At 34.8% G+C, this 26303-nt stretch overlaps 1 protein-coding gene across 1 annotated transcript in view; it reads left to right on the forward strand.

Annotated features, from left to right (window-relative positions):
• The window catches only part of LOC106463180 (major facilitator superfamily domain-containing protein 1-like), a 40335-nt gene that overhangs the window by 7372 nt on the left and 6660 nt on the right, over positions 1 to 26303 (forward strand). Inside the window, exons 3-7 of the mRNA XM_022390616.1 lie at positions 2737 to 2793; positions 5712 to 5868; positions 8667 to 8764; positions 17813 to 17925; positions 24744 to 24791. Coding sequence (XP_022246324.1) covers positions 2737 to 2793; positions 5712 to 5868; positions 8667 to 8764; positions 17813 to 17925; positions 24744 to 24791 — 473 coding nt within the window. The remainder of the gene's footprint in view (positions 1 to 2736; positions 2794 to 5711; positions 5869 to 8666; positions 8765 to 17812; positions 17926 to 24743; positions 24792 to 26303) is intronic.

Below are 26303 nucleotides of genomic sequence, written 5' to 3' on the forward strand. Positions count from 1 at the left end.
AAAATCATGATTTTCTCACGGAGCACCTATCAATCTTGGATGGAACACAAGTGTTCCGCAGAATATAGTTTGGGAAACGCTGGTATAGAGGAAGCCAGCTGTGCCAGGAAGGTGTGTTTCACTAATATTGGTGGAGGGCTGTACCACGTTTAACACAAGGAGTAGTTGGGAGTAGCAAGGCTAGTGGCAAGCAAAACATCTGTACATATAGTAGACAACACTGAAAAAGAAAAGCTATTATGTGAGACGACTTAAATATCTATCTGAAATACATTTTCTCTTTAGAAACATTAGAATGTTATTTTAATGTAGTGAACATTAATTTTTGCCATAAATTTTACTCTTGATAATTTCTGTCATGCATTTTGTTGATGCTAACAGCCTGTATCAAGATATAAATGTGTAGATGTTTGTGTGTGAAAATATATACACTGCCTTCCCAAATTATTTTAATATATAATTATAATGAATGAGGGTCTGAACAGTTATTATCCCAGTATGGTACATTACCAATCTTAGTCTCAATAATTGCTGCTATTATGCAATGCATGCTCTCAGCTAAATTTCAAGAAGGATCTGGAGCAAATTTTTCCAGTTTTGTTTCAAGAGTTTAGCCACTTAGTGAGGACTGGAAATCTGGTATTTAATCTTTCAAATGAACTACATTCAGCTGTATTTTATAGGGTTATGGTTAGGATTTTGGATGGGTTATTCCAAGACATTAATATTGGCAGAGGGCATTATTCTGATGAATTAAAATATTGTTGCCTTTCATATGCTCATTTGAAATCTTTTGTTATCTATTGGCATTAAATCTGCAAACACACTTTAGTTACATTTCTCAGTCAATACACAGAATATAGCTCCCATTATAATGTCCCATCAAAATTCTTCACAATTGAAACAGTGCAATTGTGGCTAAATTGTTCACTTACCTTATTCTAAACCCATATTTGACTTTGAGTTTAAACTTATACCTCAGCATTTTGACACCAAAATTTCAGTGCTGACAGACTTTATATCAAGCAAAACAGTGCTGAGCATTTATGGAGAGCATGTTGCAACATACCTCATTGATAATGTTTATTCCAGTATGTTCACATCTTAACAATAATGGAGAGTTAAATACATTATATTAAAAGGATCTTGAATATATAAATCAATTGATCGTGTGACAACCATAGCCGGTATAAAGTTGCAGTGGAACTAAATGTATGAGATCTATATTTTGACATTTTTTGGCATATTATAAGTAATGTGCTGCCTTGATACCTTTTGGGAAGTGTATATAACAGTCCCTTATGACACAAAATGTTCATACACTTGGATTATAAAGATGTGTTCAGACCAGGGATTTAGAATTTCTAAGATGGCAATATCCCTTGTACTTAATGGAATTGGGAAAACAAAGAAATAGGGATCAACTTGTGGCACCAAGACCATCCAGAAAGAGACCTACAACAAGTTGTATCCCAATCATGGTAAGTAAAGTGTTGAGTCTTGTAACAGTTGAGAATCCATGAACACAGGATTCAGTAGCAAATGCCACCAACTTGTCCCAGACAGCAATACACAACATAATCAAGAAGGATCTCTATCTAGAAAAATGACATAATTCATGAATATACACATTGCTTCCATGACACATCTGTTCAACTATTGCATACCTCAAGCAGCTGGGGAACAAAATGAGCATTTGTGTTAATCCATATGAAGACACATATCAAGTTACTGGATGCATTGCCTTTGAGCACTGGGAAACCATCATCCTCCTGCCCTAGATGGATTATGGAAAGCAGCATAGAGGAGTGGTATGCTTTAACCATGGCAGCTTTACATTGGAGCCATTTTACAATAGAAATTATGCTGCAGAGCTATTGTCAGGTTTCAGTTTCGTCAGATAGAACGTGACTTTGTCAACATGGTGAGGCTCCAAAATCAGTTTTAAATAATGTATTTAACATCAGTAATTGTTTTTAATGCTCAACAATACTATTGATTCAAACATATTTTAAATTTGTACTATCAGATTCATTATACTATTGAATAATGGTCTCGTACACAGTAAATTGCATGTGGCTATTTCATATATAGATTTTCCACACTTTTAGCAGCTTACAGTTTTTTCTCTCAAAGAAATTTAATTCACAGCATCTTGACACTGCTGGTCTTCCAAACTGGTCCATTATTCTTATACTTGATATTATACAGTCATTTCATTAGAGATCCTGACCATACTTCCCATGATTACCAATATCTTCTGTAGCAGCTTTATTGTGTCATTTTTAATGTTGGTTTCTAACATCATATTAATTGTAACTTGCTCAACACATGATTGTATGATTTTCAATGCTGGGTTTAACACAAAATAATTGCAACTTGCCCAACATATTCTTATATAATTTTCAAAGTTAGTTCTAAAGTCAATATATCAATTTAACCAGAACTTGCTCCTCATATACTATTTTCAACTTGTCCCAGTGAATTTGCTTTGAGCAGTTCTACCAAAAAATATACCCTTGTTTTCTATTTCTTGTCAATTACCAAGCTTTTTCAGGATTCTGTAAGAATTGTGTTAAATAGTATAATGTAATTATCCCATTCCATCATCAAATACTTAAAACTTTAATGATTATTGAAGATTTATACTTATAACTGATTTTCCTAGAAATACATATGTTGTGATTATAACAAAAGTTAAGTTACTCTTAGAAATGTTGTTTTTTTATTTTTCAGTGTTTTCTTTATGAGGAAGTTTGAATTTAGTCCTACAATGGCCAATAATATAAATGGGTATGTATTGAAGGAACATCATATGACTGGAATTGAAAATATTTTAAGTATGGTCTCATGGTCCTTTAATATAACTTTTTACATTTTCTGCTTAAATTAATGTGAGGCTATAGCTTTAAAAATGCAGCTGTGTATGTTTTTTTACTGTCTCTTTCATGACTTTATTCTTGTTTTTTCTGTACTCATACTAGTGGACAAACCACCCAGTGACTCAGTGGTAAGTCAGCAGATTTATGATGCTAAAATTTGGGTTTTGATACCTTTGATGGGCAGAGGCATTGTGTTACTTTGTACTTAACCACAAACAAACCAAAAATAGTGGGTAGCATTTTATATGCATTTTTTGATAGTCTGTAAAACTTAAAATAAACTCAAAAATTCACTAAAGACAAAGGTAATAAGATGCATACTTCAAAAACAATTATTTTTAATTGGAATATTTCAAATTTATGACTGTCTTTGGGTTTAACTGCATTGTAATAATTTATGTGAAAAAATATTTAGTGACCTTATTGTATTTTAACCAAACACCACCAACTCTATTTAACCCTATCACTACAGGTAGGGGTTAGAGGGCATGTCATCACATTTGTAGACTTACATTCAATATTTTACTGAACTACTATTTTATGAATGTATGTCAATAAGTTTGGTATCAAATTTTCGATTATAATCCAAATTTTAGTGTTATACTTTTGTTAATTTCTTAATTTAAAAGTAAATACTAAAACAAAATTCCTAAATATCAATTTTTGTATGTCACATGGTATGTTGAATCCTTTGGCTCAAATTAGATGTTTGTGATGTACAACTACAAGGTCTATAGTTTCTCATGAGTTAGAAACTAAAGTTACCAATATTGACAAGCTAGAATATTAAATATTCTATTTTCTAAGATATTATTATATTATGTGAATCAACCAAGTTGGCCCCACCCAACTCTTCGATATTTGGAAATACTTGTTAACATACACCTACATTGCTCTATGATATGTTTATAACAAATTAAAAGATCAGAATTTTTCATTCATGGTTTTTTCGGCCTTTGCGAAGTACTTACAAAGGAATAACCTTCTTTTTAGTTGTAGAATCGAAGGGGAGAGGTAAGAGAAAATGGTGCTCAAAATATTAATTTTTTTAGACCCACCTATAGTGTAGTTAGTAAGCCTGATAAATTACAGTAGAATTCTATGGTATTGATAAAGTAATTTGTGATTTTTTTGTTATTTCAAAAATTCATATATAAAAACTTAAAAGAATTATTTTATTTTATATCCTCCACGTGTGAAATTTGACAAGGCTTAGCAAACTGCAGCAAGCGAGTACAAACTTCATAAGAAAAATAACAGAAATTTAAGAATTTATTTATACATAGTAATAACATATATTTTATGTAATGTATTATAACTGAAATGTAATTGTCTTCTACAAAATAATGGTCCACTAGGACAAAGCTAAGACAGTTGCACTTTGTAAAGGCCAGTTTTATACTATTGGATACGGTAACATGAGTTATTGTAATTGGTGTAATGGTTGATCAGTCTCTTATGTCATCCAGGCAGTGTGCTGTTGCTAGTGGTAGGGCAAATAGGATTTTACATTATATCTACAGAAATATTGAATACAAGTCCAAAGAGGTTATAACTTCATTATGCAGATAACTGGTTAGACCACATTTGGAGTATTGTGTTCAGTTTTGGGCTTCTTACCTTTGGAAGGACATTGGATTGTTGGAAAGGGTTCAGAGGAAGGTTACTAAAATGGTATCTAGGATGGAGGGGTTATCATATGAGGAAAGATTAAGATCTATAAAATTGTTGTTTTTTTTGTTTTTTTTGAAGAAGAGTTAGAGAAGATTTGATTGAGGTGTTCAAGATTGTTAAAGGAATTGATAGTGTTAATGCATGATCTTTTTTCATATTCAACAGTGAGAATAGTAGCACTAGGAAACACAAATATAAATTTTGGCAAGGTAGGAGTCATCTTGATCTAAGACAGTTTTATTTTTCTAACAAGGTGGTTGGCCTCTAGAGAGGGTTGCTTTTGGATGTTGTGGAGACAGTAAATTTAAACAAGTTTAAAATAAAACTTGATAATTATATGAATTATATGGGCTGGCTTTAAGATTTGTATTTTATTTTTAATTTTTTAATTTGATAGTTTTAGTTTAATTTAGAGAATGGGACAGGCCTAAACATTATGTGATGTTATTATGTTGTGTTATAATATTATGAGATTTATGCTATTTAAAATAAACATTTGTGGATTTGTGTTATAATTTGTAGCCATTCTAGAATGAAAAATGAGTAATTTATATCTATTTCCTAATTTTTTATGGTGGTTATAAAGTCGGTAAGATTGACCAAACCTGTACAGTGATAAAATAGTGAAAATTACAGAAAAAATATAAATTTTTTTCTAAACAAAAATTTGGTAATTATCTGGAGGTTATAGAAATTTCATATGTGACAATTTTCTGATGCATAAAAATCATTTTAATCTTAAAATAAAAATTACTTTGTATGTTGGATAGTCAACTTTTGAAATGAAAAAATGCACGAGCAAATCATTAATTAAAAAATCGTAAAACTTAATTACAAAATATGATATTTTGTGTATGAAAGCCTTGTAATGTTTGCTGATAAATTTTGTGAACATATGCATGCTCTATGAAAAGTTATAGTATGAAAACTATAAGAAGCACAAAATGGTTATGAGGTCAGCCCCTGGGATCAGACCCATAGTGAAAGGGTTACTCTGATGATTTATTTTCTACACTGTTTATTCATTTTTTTTCTATTTTAGTTAATTTTAACTATTTTAGACATAATGCATTTATTATATTTTAATAAATGAAGAAATTTTGTCAACATGGTCTTCTATTTTTGGTATGTATAATTACTGTCCTTTTCTTTTAGTATAGTGTACATTGTATCAGCTGGAGCATCGCCGGTGTTAGGACTTTTAATTGACAAAACTGGAAGACATCTCACATGGGTCTTTGTATCTGTCATATTAACTTTAGGGATGCATGCATTACTGGCATTTTCCTTCCTTAATCCTTGGATTGCTATGGTAAGTAAATATTCTTCTTAATTTAGTACTAAATAGTAAATAAACAATATTGGCCTACTCTTCTGTTTCCTGTCTAAATAAATACTTAATTCAGATAAATTGTGTGTGTACATTCTCTATGAAATGAATCACTGTTTTGTTAAGACTTGTTTTTTTATAAATCTCCATGCGATAGACTCACAAGTATTATTGAAAATGTTTTCTGAGAAACAAAATTCATTCTGATATGATACGTAACCTCTGCTCAGTGTAGCCCTCTGTTTGCAAATTTTTTGTTTGCCACTAGCCTTGAGGTTCCCACCTAAATTTGTGTGTTTTCACATGATATTGCTGTGTTTTTGCATGGAAGTGAACATGTGACAACCCTGGTGTTGGATTGGTGCAAGACCAGCCAACATAAGTCATCACTCAGTTGCAGTTCAAATGATAAATTCTTGTTCTGCCTCACTGGAAACCTCCTCCTACTGCAACTTGAATTCCTGGTGCTCTTGGTTTTGAACTGGAGTTGACCCACCATGTATCTGATGCACCCTAGCCACACTACATGTATAGCACTTCTGTGAGTGAGCCTGGTACAGGTTATGGGCTTGTATTTTCCTCCCATTCTAGTGACACTTCCCTTCTTTACAAGCAAACTGTGCCATGGTACAGATCAGGTGCAGTCTCCCATGGTTGTGCTCCTATACTGTTCCATGGTATAGGGTGTCGCAATCTATAAGTTCTATAAGTCTTCCTGAAGGGAGCTCATCTTGGCAAATTTTGCACATGGAGTTCTAGCTTTTCACCCTTCTTCCCCACTTCCAGTGCATCTTTTTTTGTCTAATCTCAAAGTAATTATTGAACAATCAGTATAAAGGGAGTCAGCTGCTCTAAGAGAAGGTGTCTCACTCCTATTGGTGGAGGGTTATAATATGCTCTTTTTCATGCAACAATGCAGAAATATCACACAGAAACATGGGAATTTAGGTGGGAGCCTCAGGGCTAGTAGTGAGCAAAACGATTGTCTCTAGAGGGCAGCACTGAATTAGGAAAGCTGTATGTGAGAGGGGTGAGTATCTATCAGAAATATATTTTCAGTGTTGGAAATGATACTGTCCTAAAATAAAAGTTTCAATGGAAACAATTAATAAATTTGTTTTTAACTTAGACTTTTAAGTAACTTTGATAAAACTGATGGTATTTGGTTAATTCAAGAAATTAACAAATAAAAATAATTAATATCACACATATAACATTTTTGTAGTTTTCAGTTTATTTGACAACCTTTTGAATATCATTCTTTTCCTTTCTAATTAATTTATTAAATCTAAGAAATTTTGTTATTGAATTAATAAACTGTACATTAAGGATATATCAGTTTCTTTTGTAACACATTAAAATGAAAGCTGCTCATAAAATTATTAAAACAGAATTAATTCATTTGTATATGCAAAGTGCAATCAAAGCGTAAAAGGGAAATGCAAAATATATTACATACTCATTTTTTGTTATACACTGATCTGTTATAAAGGTTTAAGAGTTATGCATGTTACACCTGCCTTTAAGAATAAGCAGCTTCTGAAGACTGAGTAGTAAAGCCTGCTGATACTAACAGTATAGCCATTTAGTAGTAAAGTGCTGACTAACTGTTTTGCTTGTACTAAGTTTACCCAAACCAGTTATCAAATTTTTACAGATTAATGTAATGGTACAGAGTTTTCAAACTAACCATTTGTAAGCTAATGCCAAAATACTAACCTGTCATTACTCCAGCACCAATTGGTTCATAATCTTTGTGCTTACATAGTAACTAGCTTGCAAGCTCAGTGTCAGAACACTGGTCTATCAGTATCAATTAGTTCGAAAATTCAGTAACAGCACACTTCTCTAACAATACTTGATAACCAACTAGTTTGTAAATTTACATGTAATACTAACAAACCAGCCAGGCAATACTTCAGTACCAGTTAGTTTGAAAACTCAGTACCAGCACACTTGAATGACAATATTTTATAGCCAATTGGTCTACAAAATTAAGAGTAATACCAACAAGTCAGCCAGTCAACAATTTAGCATCATTACAAACCAGTAGGTCGTAGTGTGCTAGCACTAAGTTCACATATTGCTTAATGATAAAGACTATATGACAGGCTAGCATGCCAGTAGTAATTTTGTACAAGTGTTTTGTTTATTTTTTCTAAGTTTACAATGGACAACTAGTATGTACTTTATAATGATAGTCAAATATCTTATTGCTAGCTAAAAGCTGTTTAAAAATTGTTTGGTCAATTTGTATTTATAAAGTGAGAAGTAGATGTCAACATGTTTCCATTGTGACAGACTATAGAACAAGACAGAAACTCTAATAGGTGTACAAATCTAGTTTATGTAAAATGTGTACTGTATTTTTTTTTACTCTTTTATGCTGAATTAAATGACATACCTATTAAACTCATGGAGAAAAGTTGGGGGTTCTCATATAAATGCCAACTGCATTATACCACTCCCCAGGTGGCCCTATGGGTATTTGCCAGGATTGGTGGCAGTCAGTCCAGCAGTTTGCCAGTTATAAGCTGCTATACATACCGGCATTACCAAATAATGGTCTACATTAAATTACTGAATTTAATAATGTCTAGATTTATTTCTGATCATTTCCACTTCAACCTTGAATTTTTCAAATCCCAATTTATTATAAAAGCATTTAGTGTTTACATAAAACTTGAAGAAATCCTTTGGTATCTTGTTTTCTAAATGACAAAATGATTATAGTTTATTGCTTCTTCACATAACTTAATATTAAGGATTTTACTTGTTAGGTTATAATGGGTTTTGCTTACTCCATGCTTGCATCAGGATTGTGGCCAATGGTAGCTCTAATTATCCCTGAACACCAGCTTGGTACAGCCTATGGCATGTAAGTCCTTCAGCAAAATACTTATTAAATAGGATAAGATCCGATCTAGATAGTTTTTTCATGCCAGGTGATACACATGTTTGTGGACCATCTGCACAGTTCATAAACTGTGTTTATTTCATTTGTATGGATAAGTAAGAGATTACAATTATTTCATAATTATATCTAAAATGCAAGTTTATTGATTTACTAGAGCTAAAGGTTTTCTCTAATAAGTTAAAATATATTCTTTTAAACAGTTTTAGTTGTTCTACTGTGTTTTTAATGCAAACCTCTGTGAAACTTTCTTTTGTGACACTATAATGAAAAATAAAATATTTTTGATTTTATGTTGTTTTAAGGAAAAATGAAGACATTATAATATGTTTGGATTTGAATTTAGTTTTTTACAAAAATAGCTTAAAACTGTACTGTACTTCTAGATGAATGGTAGCAGCTAATGCATGGAGTTTGTTAAGTAGGTCTTCTTCATCCCTTTTCCTGAACTGGCTTGTAATATTACTCATTTACAAACTATCTCACCCGTAACTCCCAAAACTCTTCCATCAATTATCAACCTCCACCTTACTTGCATATGCAGTAAAGTTTTCTTTAATATTTGCCTTCTGCGGTGATCAGTTTTTCATCATTTTGATTATGCTACAAAATTGTGCTTTGTTGGCATCTCTCTGAGTTTTTAATCATTTATACTTTACACATTTTTCACATTTGGAAAATTTACATCTTTCCTTGACTACTAGTGAAGATTCCTCCTGAATTTTTATATTGTTCAACTTTTCCAGCGTTCTTCTGCTTGTGTCTTTTTGATGTTGCTAGTGAGGCTTCTGGTACTCTTTCATGTATTCCATTATCTTATAAGATAATACAAAATTGTTTCTGTTTTTTTATTAAAAAATTAATAAATGAAGAAGCTAGGGTGGGAGAGTATAAACTCTCATACAGAAACTTCTTGAGATATTCATGATGTTCTTATGGTCATTCATGTTTACATTATTTCTGTTGTTTTCTATTTGCCCATTCCTGACATGTGTGTGTTTCTTATTCTTTGAGGAATTTCTTTTGGAGGTGGATGATTCATCTTTTTTTCTTTTTTTTTACCTGATGTTTTGCACTTCTTTGCTTTTCGTTGAACCTAAATTATGTTTTTCTTCTCCTTTTCCTCGTGCTTAACTTATGAGAATTCTAGACCATTCTTTTTCATCCTCTTACTTTTCTAGATATTCTGTTGTTATTAAATTCTTTATGGAACAGGCTACACTGAAACTAATGTCTGTGCAAACTTTCTTTATTTCATTGGATTCATATTGTTGTTGCCTGTTATTCTACATTTTTATTAAGAGACAGGACTTGTGTTCCTTGAGACATAGATGAAGTAGTAGTGTCCAACTGAGACTCTCTCAATATCTTCTCCATTTATCAGTCATTTTAAAGAAGTTTTGATTTCTTTTTGTAACAGGTTGTTAATTTTCTGAGACTATTTTTGACATCTGAAGGCTTTCTCTTTTTTTAGTTTTGTTTTTGATGATTCCAGTTATGTAGGACTGTATCTGTTGGTGAGTTGCTTCTTTAAACTTGAACCTTATCTTCTTTCTTCCAGAGTTACCTCTGTTTTCTTCATTTCTCAGTGTTTGCTTTCTTGAGTATCTTGAACACTCATTTAGCTATTTTAGCCCTTTCTCATGGCACTTGTAATGCCAGAAAGTTTCTTGATCTAATGCTATGGATTCAAACCTTTTGGTTTGCCCAAAACCCCAGTTAAGTCTTGATGTTCAAGCTTCTCATCAGCAGTACTTTCATGGGTCTTCATAACCAACAGCTGCTAATAACATCTAAAACTCTTCTTCCCTTGTTCAGCTCTTGTAGAAAAATAGCATACCCAAATTAAGAGCTTTTGTTTACAGATTCTGAGTTCTTCACATGGGATTTTCTCTTCAAAAATGATTGCCTGCTCCAACTCTTTTTTTCTTTCTTTCTTGATGTGTTTCTTTCCTTGAGCTAGATGTGGCCTAGTATTAATATGTCCAGGCTATGAATCTAAGCATTTATAGTTTGCAGCTCAGTATTTCAATAACATGCTCCCTCCACTTTCAAGCTGTAGATGCATTAAAAAGAGTGACAGCCAACTTCATACATGGTACTCACCTCTCTACAGAACAGATAGCTAATACTTCAAACAACTACTGAAAAGTTTGTGCATGTGCCAAGGCTTTGAATGAAACTCCGCCCCTACATGTAATAATATGTACTGCACTAGTCTGTCTATGTCTATGGTTAAACCAGCATTAGACTATGCCCTTCCATTAGTGCAGTATTCCCCTTGAGCACTTTATGTGTATCAAAAGCTCACTCTTTTCCTCAGCACTGTAGTGATTGGTCTCATATTAATTTTTGATTAAGAATTACAGAAGTTTTACACTTATTATTTGTAATATTCAGTTAACATTTGAAGTGTTATCTTTACTTACCTTCATTTTCAAGAAAGAAAGATACAGATGTTTAAAATGGCTTCAGTTAGAGCTTCTTATACAAATTTATTATATTTTCTTGCATTTTGGTATGGGCACCTGCAATTTGTGGAGGGCCCGTATGGGAATTTCACTTTTGCAACAATACATACTGTAACTCTTGAGATTTGTTAACATATTTTCACAAAAACTGGTAAGGTTTTTATTAAGATTATCTTATAAGTATCTTGTACACAAAGAATGAAATTATTTTGATTAAGTGTTTCTACTAAAAATATGTTATTTATCTCTTATAGTTATTTGCACTCAAACTTAATAGTTTGAGTTCAAGATGATTTTCGTTTTAAGTATAAAAATACTTTTCTTCGCCTTATAGTTTTCATATTTCATTTGCATAACCTCTATAACCTCCTAAATGAATATTTATATTTTATTTTCCATTTTGTCTACCATATCACTAACTGTATTTTTACTTTATTACTCATCTAGGCACAAGTCAATGGTGTTCTCAAGGTGTAATTACAGTATCTTAAGCAGAAATGCACAAGCCTTCAGCAAAATTATCTTACCCCTGCACAAGATCTTAAACCTTGAGAACTGATGCAAAGTAGAATGTATTTTTTAATGCTCCTATCCCTTGAATATTTTCTCCCAGCTTGGAAAGTTTCTTCTCCTATTTCGACTCTTTTTATTTTTTTTACCCCAAATCTGCTCATCTTCATTTTTTATTTACTCACCTTCATAGTCTGCTGTCTTCCTTAACCCTTCTTTCAGAGGCTCTGCATCATTACCCTGACAGCTTTACTGGAGAAAGTCACACTAACATGTTCTTCATGCTACATTATTTTTTCTATAGCTTTTGGCAAGTTTACTTGCTTTCTTTGTTTCTGGGATTTGCTTCATCAGGATGCATTATTTCCGATATAATATCTTACCTCCCTCACAAAATAGCTTTTCTCGATTAGTACTGCCTTCTATCGGTGCATATCTTCAACACTCACCACTAGCCTTCCACCTCCTGCTTCTACATATCCACATGTAAATGATTATGCAGCAGCTCTCCACCAATACGAGCACGACACAACCTCTATCATAACCAATGCCCTCTCCACATTTGCACTTGTTAATCACTTCTCAATTGACATTAATACTGTACAGTCATGCTTGTTTTTGCTCACAAATTTGTCGACGTTTGCCTTTATACTATAGACTTAGTTTCTCTTTTCTCTGTTTTTGTTATTTCTTTATTTACAGGGGGCCTGTTTGCTAGTGTATTGTGGATCACAATCTGTGGCAAACGGTGCCTGTCCAAGTATACTTTTTTTTATAATCTGCACTGTCCATCCTGTGACCAATTCCAGATGCCACTGGGTGTTGGTTGATTAACTCCATTGGCGTGGTTGCTCTGCTTTTCAAAATAGGGTATCTTGGTCTCTGGTGATGTGGTCCTCCAGACTCTCCAACATGTTTTTCCCTCCTTTCTTCTAGTGTAGTATGGGAGTCCTTGCTACTTATCAGTTCCTAGCCACTGGGGTGGTGGACCATGAAAGCCTGTCCTCCCGAGAGATGCATCATACCACTCAGTTGAGAGTATGGCAGTGGCATTCTGCAGGTGTCGATGGCATATAGCACTTCCTACCATGGACTTGAAGTATAATTCCAGATGCTGCCAGGTTTTAGTTGTAGCACTACCCCATATTAATATATATATATATTTGGCAAATTGCTTTTTCCCAATGTGGCATTCCTCCTTCCTAATATCCTCCAGATGTACATTCCTGGTGGGTCAAGTCTTGGTTGGAGATGGACCTGGCCACTATCCCTCCTCCTACCGTGGACTGGATGAAAAATGCCAATTGCTGTAATGTTTTGGACTAGAGATACACCCCAGGTCTACAGTCCATCTTCCTACTTTCTGCTGAATGTTGTTTCCCAGTGGATCTGGTGTTGGTTGTAGCTGAATATGGCACATATATTCTTACATATGTATGGCTGGGTATCCTCCTCCTACTGCAGACTGAAAGAAACATATCCAATGCCAATGCCACCAGGTTTTGGACTGGAGATGTCATCCCACCAGGGCTTTCCTCCTTCCTACCATCTGCTGGATGTTGGCTCATGGTAGATCAGGTGTTGGTTGGTTTGGAAATGCATGCATGTGGAGAAGGATTTTGGTATGGAAGCTTGTCTTCCCTACCAATTCCCCTTTCGAGGTGAAGAGGTTGGTGATCCTCTACCTACCACAGATCTCATGTACAATTCCAAATACCACCAGGTGTTGGATGAGGTAAAACTACCACTACAGTCTGTCACATCCTAGCCACTCGACACCCATTAATCGATAATACATATTCTGGGATTCCTTCATATTTTTCCACCTTTTATGTTTACAATACAGTCATAAAAGAGCAAAGAGTATACCTTGATCAGATGTGGTGCTTTCTCCCACTGAGGTGTGATTTTTTTTTTTGGTTTCCACACCTCATGGTCTCTCTTTTGGTGCTTTCTAAAGCGGGATCATGTTTTCACCCAACTTTCACCAATTCAGTGTTAAATTCTAGCTATTTTGTGAGGGGAGGTAAGGTATAGTATCGGAAGTTAACATTTTCCTAAACTGAAAATATATTTCCAATAGATACTTACCTCCTCTCACATTTCCCACCCAGCCTCCACACTTTTGGTGATATATGGTGTAGGTCTTCTGACCAATCTCAAAGTGATTAATGAGTGCATATGTGGAGAGGGTGTTGGATATAATAGGGGTTGTGCCATGCTCCTATTGGTGGAGAGCTGCTGCATAATTATTTACATGTGGATATGTAGAAGCAGGAGGTGGAAGGCTAGTACTGAGCATTGAAAATTTTTGCCAGTAATAATCAAGAAAAGCTATTTTGTGAGGAGAGGTTAGTATCTATCACAAATACATTTTCAGTTTAGAAAAATTTTAACTTTGTGGAGTTAAACTCCCTCAATTATACCTCAGGAACTCCATTTGGCTTCCTTTCTTTATGTAGATGTTTTTTGTGTGAGTTCCTCTTCCTGTGGCTCCTTTATGTTGCCCCTCATCCAGAGAGGCCATCCATCATGAGGATCTGTGATAACTTTTTTCTGGAACCACCCCTCAGCTTTGGTCTTGTGAGAACTTGACTCTTACACTTTATCCACACACACACATACACACTGGAGACAATGGAACCCACCATGTGAACAGTGTTGCCTCACAAGGAATAACTTTCTTTATCTCCTGAAATCCACATTGAGTAGGATGTAATGGAGAGTGCTAAGTCCATCTGTCCCTGTTGAGATGGGGTTTTCCACAAGACTGCTTTTTATTTTATCTTCCAACCCATACTGCTACTTCACACTTGATCAGCTCCTGCTGTCCCTATTTGCAGTAACATTGCACATTCTCTGAGTTTGGGAACTTATTTGGATGATAGATAATTCCTGTTCAGTCCATACACTGCTTGGGTGTTCTTCCCTACATGAATTTCTCCTTCTAGTGAAGTAGGAGAATCCTTGCTTCCCTAGTATTAATCCATGAAGGATTCCTCTTTGGGTTGGTGTATTCCTACTGGTGTGAGACCAAGTAGTTGCATTGAATTCATCCCTTGATCACAAGTAGTGAAGTGTTTATCTGGAAGGCCTTCCCCACTACTCTAATAATTGGATCATTCCTGGTAGTTATCACCAGCCAGTTGAGTCTTGAATTTTTCTCAGGACATAGATCTGAGGTGATTCATCCATACACCTGCTTATTCTGGTAAATTTTTCTCTTGTCCTGTATATCTTATTGCTGTAGCCACACTACACATGCAGAGTATGCTAATCCCATGAAATATATAAGCTGGTTGAGCAGCATTTAGTTATACTCACCTTTGTAACACTTTAGCACCATGCAGGATATTCCTTTGAAAGTACCTTTATTCACTATCACTTGTACTGGACAAAGAGAGATAAATGAAATCTTCCACCAGGTCCCCCTCCCAAGTGGGTGACATGTTCAATGAGCTTTCCCTTTCTGTCACTATATTTTGAAAGAGGAACTCATCTTTTAGATTTTTTCATCTAGACTGGTCACTCCACAATCTTCACTTTGTGGCATTCTAGCTATCTGTTCTGTGGAGAGGTGAGTAATGTTTCTGAACTTAACATTTTCCTTACCTGAAACTGTAGAACCACCCACCCGGCCTCATCACTTCCAGTGTGTCTCTTATGCCTCATCAAGAATGAGCTTATGGTATACACAAAATGGTAAGGAGAATACTGTGCATGGAAATTGTGTCACTCTCTTGTTGTTGGAAGAGTATAGTCTAATACTGATTGGGTCCTAGACTAGCTCAGTACACATTATTACCTGTAGGAGTGGGAGTTTCATTAAAGGCTTAACATATGCATAACAGCTTTTTGGCAGTGGCACAAGGTATTAGCTATTTGTTCTATGGAGAGATGAGTACCTATCTGAAATACACGTCTTTGCCATGGAAATGATAACTACCACTATTCAGTCAAGCTAGAGTAGTCCAAGAGTTGGCAGTTGGTGCTGTTGACTAGCTGCATTTCCTCTAGGTAACTGGAGACCATTGTCTAAAACTGTTAAGATGGAGATATTACTTCCTATTAAAGTCTCGGACACTGTATATTGGTTGTTGTATTGTTTTCACCTCACATTGAAAGTGCTTCTTTATCCTCTTCTATGTAAAGGGTTTGGTGTTTGGTTTAAGAAAGAGTCCATTGCTCATGTAAACCATCTAGAACTGATAATGATTACATGGGCATGTTTTCATTTCCAGGATTGTCACTCAGTTCACTCTACATAGTTTCCTAAAACAGTCACTAGGGAGACACCAAGCATTGCTCATTGAATCTAGTTTTCTGCAATTCACTTTTGCTGTGTACAAAATTTCTGTTTAAACGTGACAAAATTATTATCATTAAAAATGAAATTTTTTTGGACAAATTTTGTTGAAAGATCTGTTCTTTTATACACTATTTAATGATTCAAATGTATGCCATGATTTCATTCACAAGCTTCCAACTTTTTGGTTTCAGACTTGCTAGTTATGGTAGTAGATGATTTCAGTCAAAATTTGTTAAGCTTTTTTTTTCTGTACTTACTGGCCTTTAATTCATTGTGCCGTGTTCTGTTTCATACCCTGTAGTGTCCTGTTCAGTTTGGGGTTTCTCTTTTTATTTTTTTCTTCTTCTTCTTCATCTTTAAAAGTGGGAATCATTTCTGTTCTCAAACCTCAGTATTGTCTCACTTCTGTCGTCATGGTTGGTTAGTGTCAAGTCTTATGTTTACATAGTGGATTCTCTTTTGAGTAGCTCAACTTTTTCTTTAATCTTGCACTTCTTTTATTTTTATGAGTTTATCAGTGCCAATTGAAGAATTTCTTTTGCTTCTATTAGTGACAAAGTGATAACACTTTTTTGTTTTCTTTGACAGTTACTTTTGGTTCTCTCCAAGGCCTTTCTTGCCCTACAGAACATACTTGGCTCTTTTATGTGCTCTCTTCTTTCCTGTTGATTTTTCATGCTCATACACTACTTCTGTTTAGAATCTTTCATGTGGAAAGTCTTTTGAATTGTGCCACAAAAAATACCTTTTTCTTGGTTCATGTGGTATCTAGTCACTATTAATCTGACTTGTATCCTGCTGATATTTCTATAAATTTTTTTTTCTAGTACCAAGAATGATTTACATCTCTTCACTGACTGTTCCATTTTGTTTAAGACTTAGATGGCTCATGAGGGTAAAGGGATATTTCCTCTATTTACCTCTGTTTAAGCATTTGCCTCTTTAGTTGGATTCCTAGGCCACCATCAAGCCAGTTATGAGGTTAAAATGGAATGTAACCATGACTATAATTCAAGGTTCTTCCTCCCAATAAATGCAACTGTTCTCAGTTCATAATAACCCCCACATTCATGTAGCATTACAATTGTATTAAGTTAATAAACCCCTTGACATATCTTATACCTGACATAACTAGAACTTTTTGATGATCATTGCTTCTTTTTCCCATTTAAGAAGCATGCTGATTCCTCCTTTCTTCCAGATTTTTCCCTTTCTTCATCAGTGTGAGATTCAAGTAATTTGTTTGAAATCTACACTTTTAACAGTAAAATAAAATTGACTCTATACTGGTAGGTGGAGGGTCTTCTATGACCTACAAAATATTTTTTGAACAAATAATGCCACAAAGGGCACAGAAAGAAAGTTGAAAATATCTAACAATGATTGCTTAGTGGATTATCTAAATATCCATCTATTGATTCAATTTTTGGCTAAAAGTTTAATATTTTTAGAATCCCATTTCTTTACCTTTAATCTGTGACTATTGATTCATTGCCAAATCCATAAACCTTATATGTGATAGGTACTATCACTTGAAAACATGTCCTATATATAATTTTAAGTGAAGGGTATAGCTAGTAAACCTACAAGCTTATTTCATGAAAAAAACGTTTTCAGTCTGAGCAGCAACAGGGGATTAAATATGAAATAATACTAAGGTATGTATTCATAGAAAAAGAAAGATTTAACCTTTAGAATTAACTATATTTCTTGTGCCTTTAGAATGCAGTCTGTCCAAAATCTTGGTCTTGGAGTTATTACCATTTTAGCTGGATTAATTGTGGACAAGAAAGGTTATTTGGTCTTAGAAACATTTTTCTTGGGCTGGCTTTGTTGTAAGTATTTTTTCCTTTTCTATTCATGATATAATATGATAATATGTTTAAGACTTTTATAGTTTAATTTAGAGTATTTGTGACATGAAAGATCACTGTTGAACTGTAAGCTTTATCATATTGAATTTGTATTGCTTACTTCTCTCCAGTCTTCATCAAATTATGTAACTAAATTTCAACATCTACAAACAACTAGTCCTACAAATATGAGAGGGTCAAAATGTGTATGTCATGACCTATCTTACAGAGCTGTATCCAAAATTTAATGAACCTACTTTATAATCAATGTGTGTCAATAAGTGTGGCATCAAGACATAGTTTATAATACACATTGCTATATTATCAAAATTTTAATTTCTTAATTTCAAAAGGAAATATTTAAATCAATTCTCAGTTATCACTTCCCTGTGTCACATGACATGTCTCAATTCTGAATTCTTCAATTTAGATTTTCTTTCTCTACCATCTTATGGATTTCAGTGTGTCCAATTAATTACAGACTCATACTATAGATGTTGACAAACCAAAACATAAAGAGTGAACAGCCATTTTTCATGTTTTACTGAGATATCCCTCAATTTTCAACATCCATATGACATGGTTCTCCTGTTTGTCTCTGTCTCTCAAGACATTCTCTCTGACATTGCTAGTGCAGATATTTTTAACCAATGGAAAGAGCAAATTTCGAGAGGATACCTCCACACATAGAACAACTTAATTCCTTTTCACATCTGCCTATAAGACTTGCATGCCATTAGCCTTAAGCTACCTTCCACATAAAAAAACATGTTTAACATGAACTGTGTTAGTGCATGATGTCATCATCATCATGTGGCATTAGCCCTCCACCAATAGGAAGACGACACAACCTCCTTGTGCAGTAGCTTCTCATAAGCACTTGCACTGAAAGTTATTTTTTAAACATTATCTAGAATCAAAGTGCTCCATAATTGTTAATCAGTCGCTTGAGATTTGCGATAGTTTACAACTGTGTTAATTTTCATTCAACTTTACCTGGTTTAGTGTTTATGTTTCACACAACCAATGTGGTATCTTTAATTTTGCTTAGAAAAAAAAAACATTTGATGATGACCCGCCATTATGACTTCTCAAGTGGTGGTAACTTCCACTTTGTCCTGTGATATTGATCACGTTCCTAATACAGGAACTGTGGCTACTGGAGGCTTGTTGTTTGTGGAGGATGTGACAGTCATTGTTCAATGTTTTATTTGTTCTTTCAAGCACACTGGGCTTCCTCCTTTCATTTATTTGGCTAATGTTGTTCCCTCTCTCCAGTTTAATATGACCAGGATAACGATGAAGTTTACTGGCTATTTCCCCATCAAGGTTTGTCCTAGGCACAGCTTTATCTGTGGAAGAAAATCCTCACTCTTCTGATCTCTTCCTTGACATGGTTTTGTAGGTATGTTCTTTCTTTCTCTTATGTCTTTTGATTTTTCTTGTGGTTTACTACATGAAACCCATATTCAATTTTACATTGTATTCCCTTCTTCACCTGATATTAAGGTCTATGTGGACTCATTTGTCCTGACATACAACCATTCTTCATTTTCATTTCTCGATTCCCAGTCTTTGGAATACCTTTTACCTGCTTAGGGGCAAGACTCCTTAATTTCTCTTTCCCTTTCTAGTGCCCAATTTTCACACTTTTGTCTCTTTCTTACCACTCTTCTGCATTACCTCTCATCACTTTACTTATATCTCCAGAGGGGTTTTCTGAAGAGGTTTGTTCTCTCTTTGTTTTTTTCATCACATTGGCCTGTACTTCTTCTCTATCCCTCCTTACTTGGTTACTCTGCTGTTCGGTCTTGTTGAGACAGGATGCTCTCTAACTAATGTAGGCCTTCCTCATGCTTATCTCTGATGTTCTTTACCAGACTCCTTTACTTCATACGGAAGTCATCGGAGGTGTTTTTTTACTCATTGGAGACCCGGATTAAGGTGGCCCAGCATCAGTCCTCATTATTTTTTTTGTTTCTCATTTTTCTCAACCTCACTCTTTTGTTTCTTCTCCTAGGCACACATCTCCCATTCCAACTTCCCAACCTTCTTTTTCTTCTTTCTATCCTCCCACTTCCTGATGTCAGAGTCATTGCTCATCTCATCGGTGATTACCCTATCAGGTCTGGCCATGTAGGAGCCCGTCTATCTCTTTCTCCAATCTTTTCTCCATTTTTAGCCAGTAGTTGGGTTTTTCAGGTTCTCACCCTTGGCCTATCTCTCCATTTATCTTCTTTTCCTCCCCTTTCCCTCCAATCCTATTTATCTTCAGCATCTCAAGGATGTGGTCTTGGATCTTTTGGCCAAGAACACCATTGAGAGAGTACTTACCCCTACTCAGGGTCATTATTCTCATCTCTTTGTGGTCCCAAAGAAGACCAGGGAATGGCATCCAGTTATTGATCTGCCATCTCTCAACTGGTTTTTTGTCATCCCTCGGTTCATATGGAGGATTTCTTTTTATCTCAGGTGTTTCTTTTCACCAGGTCTGTGAAGGACCAGGGTCAGTGTTTTGAATGCCATTTTACATGTTCTAATTGCCCCATCATCCAAGCAATTTCTTCATATCATCCATCCAGGAAGATTGAGTTTTCCAGTTCTGTGCTCTTCTACTTTTAGCATTACTTCTTCTCTTTATATTCAATCAATCCATGGTGGCATTCAGCTGCCATACATATGAATTGGGGGCTGAATTTCAACTGCGGGAGTTGGCTCGGCTAGGCTGGTTTGTCAAACCTTCTTAGACTTTTCTTACACCTAACCAGTACTTGATGCATCTGATCATACCAATACTATAGTAGTCATTCTCTTGCTACTCCCCCCATCTGGACTTTTCTTACACCTAACCAGTACTTGGTGCATCTGATCATACCAATACTATAGTAGTCATCCTCTTGCTGCTTCCCCCCATTTGGATCTCTATCCCTTCACAGATGCTTCTCTGTCTAGTTAGGGTGTGTCTCTGAATAGCATGACCTCAGGTGTGGGCTGTGTTGGAGCATTCATTTCACATTAAATTACTCAAATTTCTCGGCATCAGTTGGGCATGTTTTCATTTCCTCCCTCTTCTGGTTGATCAGTTGGTAAAGATTTATTCTGACAGTTCCACAGCTGTTTCTTTTATCAACCATCAGGGGGATACCCATTCCAAGACCGTTTGCTTCTGCACATTAGGCATGCTATTTTAGGCTTGTTCCAATCGAGTTCAGCTTGTGGCTTGTCATGTGCCAGGGGCTCTAAACTTGGTAGCAGACTGTCTCTTGACCATACAGGATTCTACCTACAGAGTGGTCTCTTGACCCAGAGGTTTTTCATTGAGCATGACTCTCATTGATACTTTTGCCACTCCTCCCTACACCAAACTTCCCATCTTCTGGTCACCAGTTCCTCATCCTTCTGCCCTGGTAGTCGATGCTTTCAGCCAGGACTGGCCTCACATTTTTCTGTATGCCTACTCTCCTCGTTTTCTTCTCCCTCATATCCTTGCATTGATACATGGCACTCTTTGTCAGGTCTTGTTGGTGGCACCTCTTTGGTCAGCACAAATGTGGTTTCCTCTGTTTCATTAATTAACATCCAGGCCAACTTTTCCTTTGCCCTATTCCTGCTCTCTCTTGATCCAACTACCCACATCTCTTTTACACCTGAGAGTGTCATTCCTTCATCTTCATATTTGGGATTTCTCCAGTCTATTGCCTACTAAGCTGGCCTCATCAACTGTGTAGCCTTTTTTTTCTTGTCCATTCCTGTCATCCTTCATCTCTGCCCATCTGTCAATGGATAAGGTGGGTGTTTCAACATTGGTCCATCCACCACTCCCTTCCTCTAAGCCATCTTACTGTGGCCTCTCTTTCAGTCTTTTTCATGTGGTTTTTGACCATAGATTGTAGGTTTTCACCATTACCAGGTATCAAGTGGCTTTATCAACTATATTTTGCCTTTCTCATTACTGCCAGGTTTTTTCTTCCCCTTTCCTCTCCACTTTGTTCATGTCCTTCCTTCTTCACCGATCCCCTCATTCTACTTCCATTCCTTACTGGGACTTTTATGTGATTTTTACATTTACTTTGCTCAAGCCATTGGTCTCATGTTCATAATACCATCTTTCTCTGATGACCTGTTTCCTTCACTTTCTCACTTGTGGTCATCATCATTTGGATGTATTTACCACTGAAGCTTCTGAAACTCTCCTTTACCTGGGACATTAACATGGTTTTACATGCTCTTACATGTACTTCATTTGAAATGTTGATTTCATGTTCCTTATACCATGTTTTACTTAAGGCATATTTCCTTCTCCTTCTTGCCTATCATCATCATCATTTAGATATATATATGCTATTGATGCTTCTCACACTCTTTCACATTGCTTACTTATTTCTCTACCCCAACCAGGCCTTTCTTCCTAAGATCTTGGCTGCTCAGGAAGGTGATCATTTTCTCTCTCCCACCTCAGTTCTATGCTCATTCAGACCCAGATTGTCATCTCTGTCCAGTTCAGGCTGTTCAGTGTTACTTTACTTGGCATATACTTCTTCTTTTGGAGGGTTCCCATTATTGTTTGTCTCTACCTTGGGACCTCTCTCCTTCCAGAAACTTCTTGCTTTCTACCCTTACAGGTTGGGTCTGCTGTTGGGATGGTGGACCTTGAAGAGTTCCTCACTGATTTTGTACAGCACAATATGATGAGAAATAGGACAGTGCTGACACTGTCTGTGTAGCACAGGTCGCTTCTCTAACAGATAGTGTGCTTTCCTCCTGCAGCAGTATGGGTTCATCACCCCCTAACCACACTACACTTCTTGGCTTGCTGACCACTTGTGTGCTAGTGCTTGGCTAGTCGTGCTAGAATTCTGTCCATCTATTGCCTTTCCTTCTAGGCAAAGGGTATACCCTGGTCAAAACGAGGTGTAGGTCTCCCACAAGGTGTGCCCCTATGGAGCCCCTGCTATCAGGTGTCACATACAGTGGGCATTCCCTTGAATTATCTCTGAAGGGAGCTCATCTAAGTTTAATGTTTGAACCAATTTCTCCCTCTTTTCAATATGGAATTTTAGATATTCTGTGTGAAGAGGTGAGGTATCATATCAGAAGTTAACATTTTCCTTAACTGAAAATGTATTTCTGATAGATACTCACCTCTACATACTTTCCCACCCATTCTCTGCACTTCCAGTGCACTTTCTTTTTCCCTTTTTTAAGAATGAAGTTAATTTGAGCACAAATGCTTAGGAAGAGCTACTGTATGAGGAGGTTGTGTCAAATTCCTATTGGTGGAGGGCTATTGTCACATGATAATGACATCATGCGCTAGCATAGTTCATGGTAAACATGTGTTTTCATTTGGGAGGTAGCTCGTGGCTGGTGGCATGGAAATATCCTTAGTATATGTGAAAAGGAATAAAGCTATTCTGTGAGTATTTATTGGAAATATATTTTCAGGTAAGGAAAATGTTAACATTCAAAATATCACATTATCATGTTTGTATGTACATGGAAGATTATTATTATAAGTAAATACTTGAAGTATAAAAGAATCACTAGTTAACAAATAGCAGAATCAACTGTATAGTGTGATTACCAGTAATGAGTCACTCTTAGTTTTTCATGTAAACAATCATAATTTCTCATTCTAATATGGATTATGAGAATAAGTTTAGCCAAAAGGTGTTTTTTATCACTTAAATAATGTATTGAGGCCCTGCAGGCCTACGAACTAGGATATAATTTTAAACATATTTTTTCTGTTTTAAATATATCACTATCTAAATTTGACTTTAGATTTTGTGTGAGTAAGAAACAAATGTAGTTACAAGCATGATAAAATCTGAAAATACAAAGAAAGTGTTAAAAGTTGCTGTGAGGGAAAAAGATTAATATGGTCAACATTTCAACCAAACAACTTTCATAGTTTTTGATGAAAGCTGTTTTTCCTATGGTATTATAAGATATAATGATATCCCTTAAGAGTATTTGAATAGGATCTGCAGAAATGTATCACAGAGTAAATCTGAATTCTCTGAGTTTAGCATAGAAAGAAACTGGATACAATGTAACATATAGTGGAACATTTATTATTAAACACCATACACAATTAAAATTTATTTATGGTGCTTTACTGAAGGTTTGATAGCTCTTAATGAAGTTGAAGAAGATTTGTCAAAAATATTTTCCAGACTAAGAAAAGATAGCATTATATATGTAGAACAATAATCCTATTCTTACTAGGGCACATTTGCTACATACAGCACTGTTGGTCATTCCCATAGAAAAATATGGGAGGATGTTTTCTCAAGGTATCACCTGACTTATCAGTGGAAAAAAATCTCTGTCTACTTTTATATAGTATGCACAAGTTCAAAGAATTGTTTTCCATGAGAAAATGCACATGATAACATAGGTGAATTACCTAGAACAATAGATAAGTAGGGTGAAAGGAACTTAGTCACTTCCTGGACCAACACTCTACATTAACCTATGTGCCATGTAATTTTAAAAAATTTGGATAAGTTTAGAATGAAAAAAGCAGCTAGTAAACACCTAATATGTCTGATACTACTGTCCAAAATGTTGACCTAGTTAATATTTTATCCCTTACAACTTATTCATTTTATATTTTAAGGTTTTTAAATGCTCTGAGTTTTAACTTTTAAAAAGTTTTACTCCCTTCTTATAATACTTTTTCTAATTTGGGGAAAATTGTAATTGTTACATGAAAACATTATAGTTTTGCCAGTTTTAGATGCTTTCCACAAGAAAATATAGTAATCATAATGTTTTTAATTAACTTTTTATAGGTTCTCTATTATCTGTTGTAGTTCTTTATATCATCAACAGCAAGAACAGTAAGTTATTATTGTTAATAATTCAGATGAAATGGAATAACACTCAAAGATTCTTTTAAAACTCATCCAAGATATGGGTCCAAAAGAATGGTTAATCATCAGTTAAAAATGAAATCAAACACTTATTGTTTGTGACTAGACATTTTTACTTAAGCTCAGTCATGTTGATAAGTTGAATTTTAACATATCTGAACTACAATTACTTACTTTTTGTAATAGTTTATTATAAAAAGCATTACTTAAATAGTGAAATCAGGTCAAAATGAAAAACATGTTAACCTTCTATGATGCTGGAGGTTAAGACCTTGTATGCGACTACCTACTAAAAGCATGTGACACATGTACACTGATAGCAAATTTGAACCAGATATTTAACATACTATATAGTTCCTATACAACAATTACTTATAAAGGTGTTATTGCCCACAATTAATGTTTGGAAATTCAGCCACATTATTTATTAAAAAAACTGACTGAAAAGATAATTTGTTAGAAAAACCTTAGTCTTCATCCTGTGATATCCACTCTGTAGGAGCTTATCTATAAAGTGTATTAGTATAAAATCTGCATTATTAATTGTGTTATTAGGGTTATAGACATGCAACTTAATCCTGTAGTCTTCTGTGTTTGTGTAAATATTATCATCTTCACTAGCTCTCTGTTTGCTCTCTGTTAAGTGTCATTTTAACAATTAGAAATGATATCCTTTTGGATTTTAATCATATTTTGTAAACTACTTATGCAAGAAGATATGTATGGACCTATGAATAATGTATGAGTCACAAAAAAATTAATCATAAATATTGTTAATATTTTTATTAATCTCATTAATTATTGCTTGTTTCCCTGTGCATTTGGCATAGAAAATTAGTGTTTTCAACCAAATATTTGGTAGGTTCTCTATGCTGAGTATTGCAACAGGCAAAAAACAAAGTTACTCACTATGTTGAAATATGTGGACCACCAAACCTGTAGCAAATGTTATAAAAACAAATTGGTAATGGGATGGTTAGATAAACTAAAATCAATTTACAGTCAGAGCATTATATCTAGCGGGATCTAGATTTTTCAGTACTCACTATTTGTGCAGAACATTATAGGCAAGAATGCAATATACCCCCTATAATCAACAGAAAACTACAGATTTCCTAACTGCAAAAAACATTGACTTTCCACTGCATGTGACTCTAGTAGAAAATCAATACTGTGAAAATATTTTCTCCATATGGGCTTAGTATGTGTAATGGTACTTTAGGCTTAGGTATATTTCAACTTACTGGTAAATCATAAAACAGGATAAATACATTGTTTTATTAAATAAATACAGTCTAAAAACTAGTTTATTGTCTCTTGGTGTTTTAAGAATTAACTTGTTTACTTGACCTTAGATCCATTGGTTTAAATTCAGCTTAAAGATATAGGTAGGTTATAATATAAATCAGGCTAAATACATTTTATTATTAACTTTACATATATTGTTCTAATAAATTATTAAGCTCTATATAATTAAAG

This window comes from Limulus polyphemus, unplaced genomic scaffold (genome assembly GCF_000517525.1).
Source record: "Limulus polyphemus unplaced genomic scaffold, Limulus_polyphemus-2.1.2 Scaffold1342, whole genome shotgun sequence".
Taxonomy (NCBI): domain Eukaryota; kingdom Metazoa; phylum Arthropoda; class Merostomata; order Xiphosura; family Limulidae; genus Limulus; species Limulus polyphemus.